Below are 18,357 nucleotides of genomic sequence, written 5' to 3'. Positions count from 1 at the left end.
GATGAAAAGGGGGATTTAATAATGGGAAATGTGGAAATGGCTGAGACCTTAAACAATTATTTTGCTTCCGTCTTCACAGTGGAAGACACAAAAACCATGCCAAAATTTGCAGGCCACAGGAATGTGGGAAGGGAGGAACTTGAGACAATCACCATCACTAGGGGGGTAGTGCTGGACAGGCTAATGGGACTGAAGGTAGACAAGCCCCCTGGTCCTGATGAAATGCATCCCAGGGTATTGAAGGAGATGGCGGAAGTTATAGCAGATGCATTCGTTATAATCTACCAAAATTCTCTGGACTCTGGGGAGGTACCAGCGGATTGGAAAGCAGCTAATGTAACGCCTCTGTTTAAAAAAGGGGGCAGGCAAAAGGCAGTTTAACATCTGTAGTGGGGAAAATGCTTGAAACTATCATTAAGGAAGAAATAGCGGGACATCTGGATAGGAATAGTGCAATCAAGCAGACGCAGCATGGATTCATGAAGGGGAAATCATGTTTAACTCATTTTCTGGAATTCTTTGAGGATATAACGAGCATGGTGGATAGAGGTGTACCGATGGATGTGGTGTATTTAGATTTCCAAAAGGCATTCGATAAGGTGCCACACAAAAGGTTACTGCAGAAGATAAAGGTACGCGGAGTCAGAGGAAATGTATTAGCATGGATAGAGAATTGGCTGGCTAACAGAAAGCAGAGAGTCGGGATAAATGGGTCCTTTTCCGGTTGGAAATCAGTGGTTAGTGGTGTGCCACAGGGATCAGTGCTGGGACCACAACTGTTTACAATATACATAGAAGAGGGGACAGAGTGTAGTGCAACAAAATTTGCAGATGACACTAAGATTAGTGGGAAAGCGGGTTGTGTAGAGGACTCAGAGGCTGCAAGGAGATTTGGATAGGTTAAGCGAATGGGCTAAGGTTTGGCAGATGGAATACAATGTTGGAAAGTGTGAGGTCATCCACCTTGGGGGGGAAAAAAATAGTAAAAGGGAATATTATTTGAATGGGCAGAAATTACAACATGCTGTGGTGCAGAGGGACCTGGGGGTCCTTGTGCATGAAACTCTTTTGAGTCCTTGTGCATGAATCCCAAAAAGTTAGTTTGCAGGTGCAGCAGGTAATCAGGAAGGCAAATGGAATGTTGGCCATCATTGCGAAAGGGATGGAGTACAAAAGCAGGGAAGTCTTGCAACTGTATAAGGTATTGGTGAGGCCGCACCTGGAGTACTGCGTGCAGTTTTGGTCACCTTACTTAAGGAAGGATATACTAGCTTTGGAAGGGGTCCAGACACGATTCACTCAGCTGATTCCAGAAATGAGGGGGTTACCTTATGATGATAGATTGAATAGACTGGGTCTTTACTCGTTGGAGTTCAGAAGGATGAGGGGTGATCTTATAGAAACATTTAAAATCATGAAAGGGATAGACAAGATAGAGGCAGAGAGGTTGTTTCCACTGGTCGGGGAGACTAGAACTAGGGGACACAGCCTCAAAATACGGGGGAGCCAATTTAAAACTGAGTTGAGAAAGAATTTCTTCTCCCAGAGGGTTGTGAATCTGTGGAATTCTCTGCCCAAGGAAGCAGTTGAGGCTGGCTCATTGAATGTTTTCAAGTCAAAGATAGATAGATTTTTAACCAATAAGGGAATTAAGGGTTACGGGGAGAGGGCGGGTAAGTGGAGTTGAGTCCACGACCAGATCAGCCATGATCTTATTGAATGGCGAAGCAGGCTCAAGGGGCTAGATGGCCTACTCCTGTTCCTAATTCTTATGTTTTTATGTTCTTATCTGGAAATGTTGATCTGTTCTTTACAGTTACTGATAGACCTACTGTATATTTACCGCATTGTGCAATTTTTCTTTATCTAATTTATGGCTGTGTCTGTGGTTACATTGAGCACGTCAAAGTGAAACTACTTTGTGCACTGTAATAGTGATTGGATAGATTGTTTGCCAAAACCTTCTGCATATCACCTCAAATATAAATCTGTCTGATCTGGAAACCGAATCCAGAAGGATGGCCTAATGCTCCGTGCTTATATTATCGAGGCCTGTCCCACAAGCAATGGTGAAATTCCTGGGACCAAACGGTACCAGTTAGCGCGTTATTGGGTCACAAGGTTCCAAATAATAACGCAGCCAAATGTTAGCTGTATCTCAGTTAATTGCACTCTCGCCTGAGTCGGAAGATTGTGGGTTCAAGTCCCACTCCAGGGACTTAAGCACACAAAATCTAGGCTGACGCTCAAATGCAGTACTGAGGGAACACTGTACTGTCGGAGGTGCCGTCATTCAGATGAGACGTTCAACCGAGGCCCCGTCTGCTCTCTGATGTTTAAAAAATCCCATGGCACTATTTCGAAGAAGAGCGGGGAGTTATCCCCAGTGCTCTGGCAAATATTTATCCCTCAATCAAGATAACAAACAAAAACAGATGATCTGGGTCATTATCACATTGCTGTTTGTGGGAGCTTGCTGTGCGCAAATTGGCTGCCGCGTTTCCCACATTACAACAGTGACTACACTCCAAAAGTACTTCATTGGCTGTAAAGCGCTGTGAGACGTCAGGTGGTCGTGAAAGACGCTATATAAATGCAAGTCTTTCAAGCTGCGGGAGAGAACTTTATAATCATGGGGCCCTGCCAGGGTCAGTTGCAAGCTGCAGCACTGCATGCAGTGCAGTGGATCATCGAGGTGGAAATGATGGCCGTCAGTTTTGAGCTTTAGCACACACCTGAACTCAATCTAAACTGACACTCCCTGTCATGGGGTGTTCTGCAGTGTCAGAGGCACCATCTTTCACATGGACGTTGAACTAAGGTCTTCTCTGCCTGACCATGTGGTTGTCAAGATTTTCTGGGCTATTGGAAGTATAGCAGGGAGTTTTGCTGCCGTTCTAGAAACATAGAAAATAGGTGCAGGAGTTCGGCCCTTCGAGCCTGCACCACCATTCAATATGATCATGGCTGATCATTCACCTCAGTACCTCTTTCCTGCTTTCTCTCCATACCCCTTGATCCCTTTAGCCTTAAGGGCCATATCTAACTCCCTCTTGAATATATCTAACGAACTGGCATCAACAACTCTCTGCGGTAGAGAATTCCACAGGTTAACAACTCTGAGTGAAGAAGTTTCTCCTCATCTCAGTCCTAAATGGCTTACCCCTTATCCTTAGACTGTGACCCCTGCTTCGGGACTCCCCCAACATCGGGAACATTCTTCCTGCATCTAACCTGTCCAGTCCCGTCAGAATTTTAGATGTTTCTATGAGATCTCCTCTCATTCTTCTAAACTCTACTGGCCAATATTCATCCCACTGCACCCCTAAAAACAGATTATCTGCTTATTCGGCATCTGTGGAGAGAGAAACCGAGTTAACATTTCAGGTCGATGACCCTTTGTCGACCTAAAACATTAACTCTGTTTCTCTCTCTACAGATGCTGCCTGACCCGCTGAGATTTCCAGCATTTTGTTTTTATTTCAGTTTCCAGCATCTGCACTTATTTGCTTTTGTATTATTTGCTTATTCATTTGTTTGCTGTGCACAAATTGGTTGCGTGCAGCAGAACAGTGGTTGCAAAGCACCTGGGGATGTTCTGAGGATGTGAAATTAGCTATTTATTGCAAGTGTGTTGAGTCTTTCTCTTTCTTACGTGCTCTTTCATCCTCCTATGTCTCGCTCGCTCTCTTTTTCTCTTTTCTCTTTCTCGCGATCATTCTGTGATCACTACTGCTTTAACAAAGCTTCTGTCCTCTGATTCTTGGGATGAGAGGGTTGTCCTATGAGGAGAGATTGTGTAGACTGGGCCTATACTCTCTGGTGTTTAGGTGATCTCATTGAAACATACAAGATTCTGAGGGGGATTGACAGGGTAGATGCTGAGAGGTTGTTTCCCCTGGCTGGGGAGTCTATAACTCGGGCTCAGTCTCAGAATAAGGGGCCACCCATTTAAGACTGAGATAAGGAGGAATTTCTTCTGAGGGTTGTGAATCTTTGGAATTCTCTGCTCCAGAGAGCTGTGGAGGCTGGGTCTTTGAGTATATTCAAGGCTGAGATAGATAGATTTTTGGGGTCAAGGGTTATGGGGATCGGGCAGGAAAGTGGAGTTGAGGCCAAGATCAGATCAGCCAAGGTCTTATTGAATGGCGGAGCAGGCTTGCGGGGCCAAATGGCCGACTCCTGCTATTTCTTGTGTTATGTCCTCTTCCGGTCGTTGTGTGTCTTATTGACTGTGCATTCTGTCCTTCCCTAAAGGTGTGAATCTGCTGGTGGGAACCGAGAATGGGCTCATGCTGCTCGATCGAAGCGGGCAGGGCAAAGTGTACAGCCTCATCAGTCGCAGGCGCTTCCAGCAGATGGATGTCTTGGAAGGGCTAAACCTCCTCATCACCATATCGGGTGCGTAAAGTTCAGAGATGGAGTTTGAAGTCATTGCTGCAACGCTAGCATCCAACGTGCGATCTTCCAGTGTAAAATGGAGGTTGGGTGGCTAGAATGGGATGATACCGAAGGGATAGGGGATGATCGCTGAACCCAATCCTCAGCGCACTTAACATCCACACACGGGCACTTTCCACCAAGGCTCGATGAACAGGAACTGGGAACCAAGACGTTGGCTGCTTTTGTTTTATTTCTCCCAACCTATCAGTGTACTGGTCAGGTAGGCAGAACAATGTTGTGAGGTAATGCATTTGGGGAGGGCTAACAAGGCATGGGAATACACATTAAATGGTAGGACACTGAGAAGTGTAGAGGAACAAAGGGGCCTTGGAGTGCAGGTCCACAGATCCCTGAAGGTAGCAGGCCAGGTAGATAAGGTGGTTAAGAAGGCTTACCTTTATTAACTATGGCATAGAATACAAGAGCAGGGAGGTTATGCTTGAACTGTATAAAACACTGGTTAGGCCACAGCTAGAGTACTGTGCAGTTCTGGTCACCGCATTACAGGAAAGATGTGATCGCACTAGAGGGTACAGAGGAGATTTACGAGGATGTTGCCTGGACTGGAGAATTTTTGCTATGAGGAAAGATTGGATAGGCTGGGTTTGTTTTCTTTGGAACAGAGGAGGCTGAGAGGAGACCTGATTGAGGTGTATAAAATTGAGGGGCCAAGATAGACTGGATCAACAGCAGAGGGGTCAACAACCAGGGTGCACAGATTCAAAGCAATTGGTAGGAGGTTTAGAAGGGATTTGAGGGGAAATGTCTTCACCCAGAGGGTGGTGGAGGTCTGGAACTCACTGCCTGAAAGGGTGGTAGAGGCAGAAACACTCACCACTTTAAAAAAGTACTTGGATGTGCACTTGAAGTGCCGTAACCTATAAGGCTACGGGCCAAGTGCTGGAAAGTGGGATTAGCTCTTTGTCGGCCAGCGCAGACACTTTGGGCCAAAATGGCATCCTTCCGTGCTGTAAATTTCTATGATTTTATATGATTGACTCTGAACACTGGGGCTAATTGCAGCCCCACAGCCAAGAGCAACCAATTTAGTGAATATCAAGAAGCCGAACATTTCCATTCCCAGAACGAGCTACATATAGATTGCTGTGATGAGCAACATATTGTATTGCAGCTAGCCACACTGGCCCAGAGCAGTAAGGCACAGGTCACTGCCTGTCATGGTGCCCGCTCGAAGAAGCCAGGGCTCTTCCCTTAAAGGGGGAAAGGCAAACTACCTCTACCACAGCCTTGCGTACACCTCCCAGCAACAGCATTGTAGGACGGGTTTCCACCTTATCCTCTTGGCGAGCGAACCCAGCGAGGTTTTCAGGAGTGGCGAGAATGGGACCGATAATTTTTCCTTGCCATCAACAGAAGTTCTCCATGTTTGATCAAACTTACTGTATGATTCAATAATTATACCCAGGTAAACGGAACAAGCTGCGTGTCTATTACTTGTCCTGGCTACGGAATAAGATCTTGCACAATGACCCAGAGGTGGAGAAGAAGCAGGGCTGGACCACAGTGGGAGACATGGAGGGCTGTGTGCACTACAAAGTGGGTAAGTGAAGAATCGAGCACCAGTGAGATGCGAGTGGACCAGGTTCCTGGTGTATTTTGATCCCAATGAACACTCTCTCAACGCTTGTGCTGCATGACACTAGGTACGAGCCACAAGTTTAACCTTTCTCTGAATAAGCCCTATTTTGGCCTTGGTGTCAAGCCCAAGTGGCCAGTCAGTGGTTCAACAGATGGAGCCCCCCCCCCCCCCCCCCCCCCCCACGTTGAAACAATTGTATTAACCCACGATTAAGACTGAGACAGAGAGTCATTGTCAACTAAATTGGTTCAAAGATTGGCAAGAAGTTCAGTCGACAGGACATGGATAGAAATGAGTGATGAACCCATATCTGATGTTTGGGATAGTCTACCAAATAAGGTCATGGAGGCAAAAGTATTGGACCTCAAAATATAAATTAGAAGCATGAGAGACATTTAATGTACTTTTGGGATGAGTTTGATGAACTGAATGGCCATTCCTTATCTCTGACCGATGTCCTAAAGATTATGGGAGTAATTTTAACCTAACTCGCCAAGAGATACCTGCTGGATCGGGTGGAGATCAATGCAGAGTAAAATCGGGCGGGATCTAAAACCAGTTTTACACCCGATTCCTGGCGGGTGGGTTAGGCTCAAATTGCCCAGCTATCGTAACAGCAGAAGAGTTTTCTTCACAAATTATCTTCCCATTCATCCTCTTCTGGATTGAGAGGGTTGTCCTATGAGGAGAGATTGAGTAGAATGGGCCTATATTCTCTGGCGTTTAGAAGAATGAGAGGTGATCTCATTGAAACATGTAAAATTCTTGGAAGGGTTGACAGGGTAGATGCTGAGAGGCTCTTTCCCCCACCCCCACCCCCCCCCCCCCCAAGCTGGTCAGTCTAGAACTAGGGGCCATAGTCTCAGGATAAGGGGTCAGCTATTTAGAACAGAGATGAGCAATGTCTTCACTCTCAGGGATGTGAATCTTGGCAGTCCTCAATCCAGAGGGCTGTGGATGGTCAGTTGTTGAGTATATTCTTGCTATTGAGGGAGTGCTGCAAAGGTTCACTGGACTGATTCCCGGGATGGCAGGACTGACACATGAAGAAAGACTGGATCGACTAGGCTTATATTCATTGGAATTTAGAAGAATGAGAGGGAATCTCATAGAAACATATAAAATTCTGTCTGGATTGGACAGGTTAGATGCAGAAAAAATGTTCCCGATGTTGGGGAAGTCCAGAACCAGGGATCACAGTCGAAGGATAAGGGGTAAGCCATTTAGGACCGAGATGAGGAGAAACTTCTTCACTCAGAGAATTGTGAACCTGTGGAATTCTCTACCACAGAAAGTTGTTGAGGCCAGTTCGTTAGATATTTTCAAAAGGGAGTTAGATGTGACCCTTGCGGCTGAAGGGATCAAGGGGTATGGAGAGAAAGCAGGAATGGGGTACTGAAGTTGCATGATCATATTGAATGATGGTGCAGGCTCGAAGGACTGAATGGCCTACTCCTGCACCTATTTTCTATGTTTCTATATTCAAGATACAGATAGATAGATTTTGGGGTACTCAGGGAATCAAGGGATCTGGGGAGAGTGGTGGAGTTGAGGCAGATCAGCCATGATCTTATTGAATGGCAGAGCAGGCTCAAGGGCCCGTATGGCCTACTCCCACTCCTATTTCTTGTATTATATTCACGCCTAAAGGACCTGATTCCTCACTGGGGACCGGACCACACATGACAGGCACTTTGCACATCACCCCCAATGGTCATTGTTCTTGTGTGAGTCTAGACTATGAGCATCAATTGGCTATTTGCCCGGCAGCATTACATTCAAGCCTGATGGTGCGCTCATCTGACATCCACCGAGACACAATTTCTAGCAAGGTAGTAATTGAGAGGAGCCTTGGCTGATTTTTCCCTCTAACTGCAGCCAATTCTAGTGATCGAGAGAGGGACCGTGGCTGATTTCACCCCCCCCCCCCCAACCTCGGCCAATTCTCGTGATCCGACTGCTGCTCCAGCTGAGATGAGCAGAGTCAATGATCAAACCTGTGATCTTCCTATTCGTGTGGTTCAGCTGCTCAGTGCATTAATTTAAGCAAATTACTGCGGTTGCTAGAAATCTGAAATAATAACAGAAATCGCTGGAAACACTCAGCAGGTCAGGCAGCATCTGCGGAGATAGAAACAGAGTTAACGTTTCGGGTCGATGACCCTTTTGTCAGAACCTTTCTCTGTCAGTTCAACGACCTGAGTATTTCCAGCGATTTCTGTTTTTATTTCAGTGCGTCGAATTGTTGAGCCATGTGGAACATGAAGCACTGTCGGCTTCTTTTGCTATATATGGCGTGCGCTGCTGGGATTCAGCGACTGTTCTGAATTTGGCCCATTGCCTTTCCGCCACGAGAGAGAGGCGGGTTTTACAGCAAGGCAAGCCTAGTTCAGAGTGCCGACCATTCCTGGCCGCATGGATCAGATTTCACGTCTTGGGATCTCGAACTTGGAAGGGAAACCAGCGGACTAACCTTTGTGATGTGTGTGGTTTTCTTCGCAGTGAAGTACGAGAGGATCAAATTCCTGGTTATTGCTCTGAAGAACTCTGTTGAGGTCTACGCCTGGGCCCCAAAGCCTTACCACAAGTTCATGGCGTTCAAGGTCGAGTTTTGTTTTGTTAATGCCGCTGATTTCTCCATAATAATTTCCACCTTAAAGTTGAAATGCAACCTGTTAAACATTGCATTATAGCGTTATTAGCCCTGCCCAATCTGTTTCCGCGTCGTCCTGATCCTTGTGCTTATGAAGCGTTCCCTCCGTGGCCTCGCCCCTCCCTATCTCCGTAATCTCCTCCAGCTCCACAATCCCACCTCCCAAGATGTCTGCACTCCTCTAATTCTGCCCTCTTGAGCATCCCTGATTATAATCGCACAACCATTTGTGGCCAGGCCTTCTGTTGCCTGGATCCCAAGCTCTGGAAATCCCTGCCTAAACCTCTCCGCATCTCTACCTCTTTTTTTTCTCCTTCAAGACGCTCCTTAAAACCTACCCCTCTGATCAAGCTTTTGGTCACCTGTGCTAATTTTGACTGATGTGGCTCGGTGTCAATTTTTTTAATCTCATAATACTCCTAAGGGACGCTATATAAATACAAGTTATTTCATCAAGCACCTGTTTATTTGGTGAGTGGGAGTGTAAAGAAAGAAGGAAAGGCTTGCATTTCTATAGCGCCTTTCACAATCGTAAGGCATCCCAACGCGTATTACACTGTTGTGATGTAGAGAAATGCTAATTGCACGCTCCCACAAACGGCGGTGTGATAACGAACAGGTCATGTTTTTGACATTGGTTGCAGGATAAATAGTGGAGAGAGCTCTGGGGCAAACTCCCCTACTCCTCTTCGCGACAGTTTAGTGCCATGGGATCTTTTACGTCCAACCAGATCAGGCTCTTTAACCTCCCATCCGAAACAAGGCATCTCCGACAGTGCAGCAGTCCCTCAGTGCAGTCTGTAAGTGCATTGCTCAGAGTGAATCGCACCTTTCCGCTCCCTACAAACACTGCCCTAATGTAGTGGGGGCGTGCGCGAGTTTTGCATGCTTGCAGGAACCAACATATCTCGTGATGGTTCAGGCCACCGTCTGTCTCGCCACCATTATAATCAACAGAGCTGCTTCATCATCATCATCATAGGCAGTCCCTCGGAATCGAGGAAGACTTGCTTCCACTTCCAAAGTGATGGATGAACAGTGAGCCACAGACCCTGTTACAGGTGGGACAGACATTCGTCGAGGGAAGGGGTGGGTGGGGCTGGTTTGCCGCGCGCTCCGTCCGCTGCCTGCGCTTGACCTCTTTGCATTGAGACTCGAAGAGCTCAACACCCTCCCGAATGCACTTTCTCCACCTCGGGCGGTCTTTGTCCAGAGTCTCCCAGGTGTCAGTGGTGATGCCGCACTTTACCAGGGAGGCTTTGAGGGTGTCCTTGTAAAGTTTCCGCTGCCCACCTTTGGCTCGTTTACCATGAAGGAGCTCTGCATAAAGCATTTGCTTAGGGAGTCTCGTATCTGGCATGCGAACTATGTGGCCTACAGGATTGTAGTAATACCTTCCCTCCTGTATAGATCTGAAGCATGGACGATGTATAGAAGGCACCTCAAGTCGCTGGAGATATATCACCAACAGGATCTCTGCAGGATCCTGCAAATCCCCTGGGAGGACAGGCGCACCAACATCAGTGTCCTCGTCCAGGCTAACATCCCCAGAGCTGCTTCACGGTGCAGGTGGTAGGCTGCCTTAACCCTGTTCCCAGAGGAGCTCGGGCGAAGGAATGGAGGCCTGAAATGGTGCCTCCAGGAGGCTGCAAACACTGCCTCAATAATGGGTATTTCCGAATAAGTAGGAGGCAGTGGCCAGGGCTTCCTGTTTTTATGCTCACCAGCCTGTGATTTAAAGCGAATGGGAGAAGATCATGGCCTGGCAAGAGCAGCAGTGGAAAATCCTGACCATTGTGTCGTGGGGAAGGGGCCAAAAGCATGTTCCTTGTTTAATTGTAATTTGAATACTGTGATCTGAAATGCCCTTGATTAAAGCAGCGTGCTCTCAGCACCATTTTGAACGTGTTAAGTTGGTGTGAAGTATGCTGGAGAAAATGTCAATTCTTTCCCTTTACTTTTCAGTCATTCACAGATCTGCCTCACAGACCGTCATTGGTTGACTTGACTGTAGAAGAAGGTCAGAGGTTAAAGGTGATATACGGATCCAGTACTGGCTTTCATGCAGTCGATGTGGATTCTGGAAACACCTATGATATCTACATCCCCGTACATGTGAGTTTTAAGGAGTTTATATTTATTTCCCCCGTGCATCCATTTCAAACTGGCCCAGAGAAAGCTTTCTCTATATAATGTATTTGCTTCATGGGTTCTTTGCTTAAGAATTCATAGCAACACATTGCTATTAAGAACTAGTTGGTTTATTAGCAAAGATTTAACAATCACACCACACATTACAGTTCATCCACCAGGCTCACAACCACCTACCTCATCGTGGATCCCCCAAACCCAACTGGCTGGGGTTTTATTGAGTCTTGTGAACATCACGTGACTGGCTGAGCCACTCCCAACTCAACAGCTCAACAACCTGAGAGCAGACTCACAGAAGCATACATTACACTATGGATCAGGATTGTGCTTTTTTTGGACTTGTCGCTAGCTTTCCTCCTCTGGGGCTGCCCAGTTGGTTGGGAGAGCAGTATATGGTTTAGGGTATAAGAATATAACAAAAAAATAGGAGCAGGAGTCGGCCATTTGGCCCCTCGAGCCTGCTCCACCATTCAATAAAACCAGGCTGATCTGATCATGGACTCAGCTCCACTACCCTGCCTGCTCCCCATAACCCTTTACTCCCTTATCACTCATAAATCTGTCTATCTCTGCCTTAAATATATTCAATGATCCAGCCTGCATAGCTCTCTGGGGCAGAAAATTCCATCGATTTACAACCCTCAGAAGAAATTTCTCCTCCTCTCCGTTTTAAATGGGCGGCCCCTTATTCCAAGACTATGTCTCCTAGTTTTAGTTTCCCCTATGAATGGAAATATCCTCTCTGCATCCATCTTGTCAAGCCCCTTCGGTATCTTATAAATTTCAATAAGATCACCTCTCATTCTTCTGAACTACAATGTGTATCAGCCCAACCTACTCAACCTTTCCTCATAAGTCAACCCCCCGCCCCCCCCCCCAATCTCCGGAATCAACCGAGTGCACCTTCTCTGAACAGCCTCCAATGCAAGTATATCCTTCCCTAAATACGGAGACCAAAACTGCATGCAGTACTCCAGGTGTGGCCTCACCAATACCCTGTACAGTTGTAGCAGTTGGACTTCCATTAAGGGAATCGAGGGATATGGGGATAGTGCAGGAAAGTGGAATTGAGGTAGAAGATCAGCCATGATCTTATTGAATGGCGGAGCAGGCTCGAGGGGCCGAATGGGCTGCTCCTGCTTCTAGTTCTTGTGCTCTTATGTTCCCCATCATTTCTGCCAATGGCACTTTTGTCACTGATGCTTTGCAGACACGCACGCACCTCACAGGTCTTACTGCAGTTGTACAGAGCCTTGGTGAGACCACACCTTGAGTATTGGGTGCAGTTTTGGTCTCCTAATCTGAGGAAGGACAATCTTGCTATTGAGGGAGTGCAGTGAAGGTTCACCAGACTCATGCCTGGGATGACGGGACTGACATATGAAGAAAGACTGGATTGACTAGGCTTATATTCACTGGACTTTAGAAGAATGAGAGGGGATCTCATAGAAACATATAAAATTCTGACAGGATTGGACAGGTTAGAAGCAGGAAGAATGTTCCCGATGTTTGGGAAGTCCAGAACTAAGGGTCACAGTCTAAGGATAAGGGGTAAGCCATTTAGGAGATGAGGAGAAATTTCTTCACTCAGAATTGTGAACCTGTGGAATTCTCTACCACAGAAAGTTGTTGAGGCCAGTTCGTTAGATATATTCAAATGGGAGTTAGATGTGACCCATATGGCTAAAGGAATCCGGGGGTATGGAGAGAAGGCAGGAATGGGGTACTGAAGTTGCATGATCAGCCATGATCTTATTGAAAGGTGGTGCAGGGTCGAAGGGCCAAATGGCCTACTCCTGCACCTATTTTCTATGTTTCTATATCTCTTTTCTGCTGGTGCAAGAGTTTGGCAGGAAGTTGCAGGTCTGACCTGAAAGGCTACCGGGATGGCTGGCACAGGAAGGACAGGACTGCAATTCCTCAGCACTGACTCTCTCTCTCCCTCTTTTCCCCCCCCCCCCCAACTCCCCCTGCTTCCCGTCCACCAAGGCAGAGGGAAACTGAGATTTTCCGTTCCTAACAAACAGAAATAGATAAAATGGCACAATCCAGTATATTAGCTGAACATTTATAACGTGAGACTTCTCCGGCTCTATTGTGAGCTGTTCACTTTTGGCCCACAAAGCCCAGGACAGATGTATTGATCCTGTAAGAAGGTCCAGTGTAGATTCACCAGAATGATACCGGGGCATAAAGGCTTCATTTTATGAGGACAGATTGCATAAACTTGCCTTGCATTCCCTTGAATCTGGAAGGTTGAGGGGCGATCTAATCGGGTTGTTGAAAATGATCAAAGGGATTTGATTATGGTAGATACAGAGAAACTTATTTTCTCTAATGGGAAAGTATAGAACAAGGAGCTATAATAAAATCAGAGCAATGTCATTCAGGAGTGAAATTAGGAAGTGGTTTTTCACGCATCCAGAGAGTAGTGGAAATTTGGAACTTGCTCCCCAAAAGGGTGTGGATGCTTGGGGGGACAATTGAAAATTTCAAAACCGGGATCCATAGATTGTTGGGCAAGGGTGTCGAGGGATAGGGATCAATGAAGTTGAGGTATAAATCAGCTATAATTTAATAGAATGGCGGAACAGGCTCAAGGGGTTGAATGGCCTCCTCCTGTTCCCACGTGCACTGGTTCCACCTCATAGCCTTCTGGTTTCCCTTTGTAGATTCAGACCCACGTAGTGCCTCATGCCATTGTCATTCTACCCAACACTGCTGGAATGGAGATGCTTCTGTGCTATGAAGATGAAGGGGTTTATGTAAACACCTACGGCCGCATCACCAAGGATGTGGTGTTGCAGTGGGGCGAGATGCCGACCTCTGTTGGTAAGTTGCCCACAAAATGGGGCGTTCCTCTGCGGACTTTCTCCAGTGCTATTTCCCCCCCCCCCCTCCGGTGACTGTTCATTTAGCCCCCCTGAGAAGGTAGGGGAGACCGAAGCTGATGCGAAGAGCCATTGTGCGAGGTTTGGCGATGAGTGTCAGCCGATTGAATCCCTGGGGGCATCACCGTCGGCCCCAGGCCCACTCGCTCTGGACACCAACACGCAAGGTCTTCGAGCAGAGGTTGCTATGTTGCAGCGCGGAGCAGGAGCACCTGAATATTGATCCACCCCCCCTCAGCTCTCGAGCTGAGAGCAGCATTTCTAGATTTTGCAGTGCTGTTAATGGACTCACGGTAGTGATGGCCTCTTTGGAGCAGTGCCATCCACAACTGTTTCATGTTCTTCCGACCTCGACACGGCTTCATTCTGTGCCTGATCAATCACTGACATGGGTTAAAAACCCTGCTGTATCTTTATAAATGGCTCATTTTTAGTTCTAGCATTTTAAAGATTGATTTTTTTTTTAATAATGTGATTGCTGAAGGAATGTCCATGGACAGGTTCAATAATAACTTTAATCTGACATGGTCATCTGCAAAGGACACCTTGACACTAGATACAGAATGTCAGTATGCTGATCAGGGGGCCATTATTGTCTGATTTTTTTTTCTGATAAGGAGTGGAGAGAAGAGCGTGTTCCTGCTGGAAAATATTTAGATGTTTGGTGGGGACAGGGTTTGAACTCGGCTCTGATTCACGGCCAACAGTTGGTCAATAAGGAGGATGACCATTCGGGTGCGGTACAGGAGATTGGCTGGTGCCTGCGGAACGGCGCAAATCAGTACTTCTTCCCAAAGAAGAAGCAAGTAGGGTGATCCTGGCGCCTCCCTTCCCTCCGCAACACAGCCAAGTTTAGATCAGGAGTATAGTCGCGCCTTGCCACCAAAGGGATCTTGTAGTCGTCGCCAACCTAGCGAGTTATTCCACTCTCTCCCCTCCCTGCTCCTTGACAGATATGTTCAGTCTTAACATTTTTTAAAAATTCGTTCACGGGTTGCTGGCAAGGCCGGCATTTATTGCCCATCCCTATTTGCCCTCGAAGGTGGTAGTGAGCCGCCGCCTTAAATACAACTGAGCGGCTCGCGAGGCCATTTCAGAGAGGCTGTTAAGAGTCAACCACACTGCTGTGGGTCTGGAGTCACGTATAGACCAGACCAGGCAAGGACGGCAGATTTCCTTCCCTAAAGGACACCGATGAACCAGATTGGTTTTTACCACAATCCGGTAGTTTCATGGTCACTATTACGGGCACTAGCTTTTTATTCCATTTTTATTTAATTAACAGAATTTAAATTTCCCCAGTTGGCGTGGTGGGATTTGAACTCTTATCTCCGGATCATTAGTTCAGGCCTCTGGATTACTGGTTCAGTAACAGAACACTATGCTACCATTCCCGATGAATGGAACTAAGTTGAACACTGACTGACCTACAGGTGGAAGATGCACCAGACCTGTGACCAGCACTGTTAAGGTCAGGTATCCGTCACTGGAACTGGCCTCCTCCTATAACCCTTGTGTAACTGTGCATTGTGTCTTTATGCAGCGTACATCTGTTCGAATCAGATCATGGGTTGGGGCGAGAAGGCAATCGAAATTCGCTCTGTAGAAACGGGCCACCTCGATGGAGTTTTCATGCACAAAAGAGCACAGCGGCTAAAATTCCTCTGCGAACGGAACGATAAGGTAACGTGCGATATTGTGGATCTCGTACATGGGCTTTGTGCAGAAGCAAAAGTATCTCGTGGCTCAGTTTGCGAAGGCAGCGTTAGAAAGCCTCGGAATCTAGGGAGGTCTCTGGTTCAGTCCCATGAATCTACAGCAGCACGCACCTGCACGGAGTGAGGGGGAAGGATTGTGTCAGCTGTAAAAGTTTGAAAGGAGAGAGCAGGATAAAAACTTCAGCCCACCAAACTCACATACCGGCCTTTGACCCTCATGGCTGTGCTGAACATAGAGAAACCTCGAATGTGTTTATCCCACTCATAACCAGAAGGTGACTTCTGGTGAGGGGGGGGGGGACTGTCTCCAACATGCGCCCAAATATGTCATGTTCCACCAATGATTTGACTTGCTGTAGAATAGTACCGCACAGAAGGAGGGCATTCAGCCCATCGAGTTTGCGCCAACTTTCGAAGAGCAATCCAGTTAGTCCCATTCCCCTGCTCTTTTCCCATATCCCTGAAACTTTTCCTCTTTCAAGTAATTATCCAATTCCCTTTTGAAGGCTACTATTGACTCTCTATCCACCATCGTATCGGGCAGTGCATTCCAAATCCTACTCATTCGTTCCATAAAAATGTTTTTCCTTATGTCAACTCTGGGTTCTTTTGCCAGTCACCTTAAATCTGTGCCCTCTCGTTGTCGACCCTTCAGCCACTGGAAACAGTTTCTCTTTATTTACTTTCTAAATCCTTCATGATTTTAAACACCTCTATCAAATCTCCTCTTAGCCTTCTCTGCTCGAAGGAGAACAACCCCAGTTTCTCCAGTCTCTCCACATAGCTGAAGCCCCTCATCCCTGGAACCATTGTGGTAAATCTCTTCTGTACCCTCTCAAGCCTTCACATCCTTCCTAAACTGCGGTGCCCAGAATTGGACACAATACTCCAGCTGGGGCCGAGCTACTGTTTTACATAAGAACATAAGAAATAGGAGCAGGAGTGGGCCATACGGTCCCTCGAGCCTGCTCCGCCATTCAATATGATCATGGCTGATCATGCACTTCAGTACCCCATTCCTGCTTTCTCTCCATACCCCTTGATCTCTTTAGCCGTAAGGGCCACATCTAACTCCCTTTTGAATATATCTAACAAACTGGTCTCAACAATATTCTGTGGCAGAGAATTCCACATGCTCACAACTCTGAGTGAAGAAGTTTCTCCTCATCTCGGTCCTAAATGGTTTACCCCTTATCCTTAGACTGTGACCCCTGCTTCTGGACTTCCCCCAACATCGGGAACCTTCTTCCTGCATCTAACCTGTCCAATCCCGTCAGAATTTTATATGTTTCTATGAGATCCCATCTCATTCTTCTAAATTCCAGTGAATATAGGCCTTGTCGATCCAGTCTTTCTTCATATGTCAGTCCTCTCATCCCGGGAATCAGTCTGGTGAACCTTCGCTGCACTCCCTCAATAGCAAGAATGTCCTTCCTCAGATTAGGAGACCAAAACTGAACACAATATTCAAGGTGTGGCCTCACCAAGGCCCTGTACAACTATAGTAAGACTACCCTGCTCCTATATTCAAATCCTCTTGCTATGAAGGCCAACATACCATTGCCTTCTATAGTCCTATAGAGGCAGTCCTATAGAGGCAGGTGTATGGAGTTAGGTCGCAGATCAGCCATGACTTCATTGAATGGAGTGACAGGCTCGAGGGGCAGAAGAAGGTGCAACAAAGATGTACGAGAATGATACCAGAACTGAGGGGTTTTACCAATCAGGAAAGGCTGAACAGGCTGAGTCATGTTTCTCTAGAAAAGGGAAGGATGAGGGGTGACCTGATAGAGGTCTTTCAGAATATGAAAGGGTTTGATGGGATAATGTAGAGAAGATGTTTCCATTTGCTGGGGAGTCCAGAACTAGGGGCTATAAATACAAGCACTAATAAATCCAATGGGGCATTCATGAGAAACTCCTTCACCCAGAGAGTGGTTAGAACGGGGAACTCGATGCCACAGGGAGTGGTTGAGGCAAACAGCATGGATGCATTTGAGGGGAAGTTAAAAAAGCACTTGAGGGAGACAGGAATATAAGAAAAAGTTGATGGGGTGAGGTGACTGGAGAAGGCTCATGTGAAGTATAAACACCAACATGGATCCGTTGGGCTAAATGGCCTGTCTCTGTGCTATAAATACTTTGAATTACATTAGCAGAGGCTGACTTACTCTGCTCGCTTAGAATAGAATGGAGCGAAGATTGGTAAAATACAGCGAATGCAACCACGTGTTTGTGAGACCTCACTGTGCCCATCTCACGCTGCCTCTTTCGTTCCCCACAGGTGTTTTTTGCCTCTGTGCGTTCAGGCGGAAGCAGTCAAGTTTATTTCATGACATTAAATAGGAACACAATCATGAACTGGTAAAAGGGACAACCTGTTGGACTACTGAAGCGTTGGATGCTGTACATAAGTATGACGGTGCGTTTTGTAGATCAGAGATTTAAACGGGATATGAAAGGCCTTGGAAAAAGGTTTCTATGGAGCTCGCAGTGGATCTCGTGCCTCAAAAGACATTGTCCATGAAGCTGTTTCGTTTCCATTTTTGTTTTCCTTTCCCTGGAGAGCGAATTTGACAGCTTGGCCGCAGTCACCTGACCTACCCAGCATGCTTTTCTCTTTGGAAGCCAAGGCTGCTTCTGATTGGTGGCAGATCACAATGAAGTGTACACTTGGTTAGGGGCGGGGGGGGGGGGAGGGTAAAGAATGATGGTCAGAAGTAATTTGAAATGAGCTGCTGTGTTCTAGTTGGGTTGGGAGTAACGATTACTAACGACGAACCTGGTTAGTGTGAACTGATCTGAGCCACTCCAGTCCAATTTCCAAGAACAGGCAGTCGGGGGGAGAAACTGGTTTGAGTCCAGACTGGCAATTGAACTATTTTTGTTGCATATTTTAGA

At 46.7% G+C, this 18,357-nt stretch overlaps 1 protein-coding gene across 5 annotated transcripts in view; it reads left to right on the top strand.

Moving 5' to 3' along the window:
* The window catches only part of LOC139232634 (misshapen-like kinase 1), a 259,745-nt gene extending 241,591 nt beyond the window's left edge, over positions 1-18,154 (top strand). For all 5 annotated transcript variants that reach the window (XM_070863069.1, XM_070863068.1, XM_070863070.1 and 2 more), the window contains 7 exons: positions 4,258-4,401; positions 5,870-6,004; positions 8,546-8,646; positions 10,662-10,811; positions 13,520-13,679; positions 15,282-15,421; positions 17,741-18,154. In XM_070863069.1, coding sequence (XP_070719170.1) covers positions 4,258-4,401; positions 5,870-6,004; positions 8,546-8,646; positions 10,662-10,811; positions 13,520-13,679; positions 15,282-15,421; positions 17,741-17,824 — 914 coding nt within the window. In that variant the 3' untranslated portion in view covers positions 17,825-18,154. The remainder of the gene's footprint in view (positions 1-4,257; positions 4,402-5,869; positions 6,005-8,545; positions 8,647-10,661; positions 10,812-13,519; positions 13,680-15,281; positions 15,422-17,740) is intronic.
* Positions 18,155-18,357: the final 203 nt, after the last annotated feature.

This window comes from Pristiophorus japonicus, chromosome 20, assembly GCF_044704955.1.
Source record: "Pristiophorus japonicus isolate sPriJap1 chromosome 20, sPriJap1.hap1, whole genome shotgun sequence".
Taxonomy (NCBI): Eukaryota; Metazoa; Chordata; class Chondrichthyes; family Pristiophoridae; genus Pristiophorus; species Pristiophorus japonicus.
Note: the sequence above shows the minus strand (reverse complement) of the source record. Positions and strands in the feature narration are given on the sequence as shown.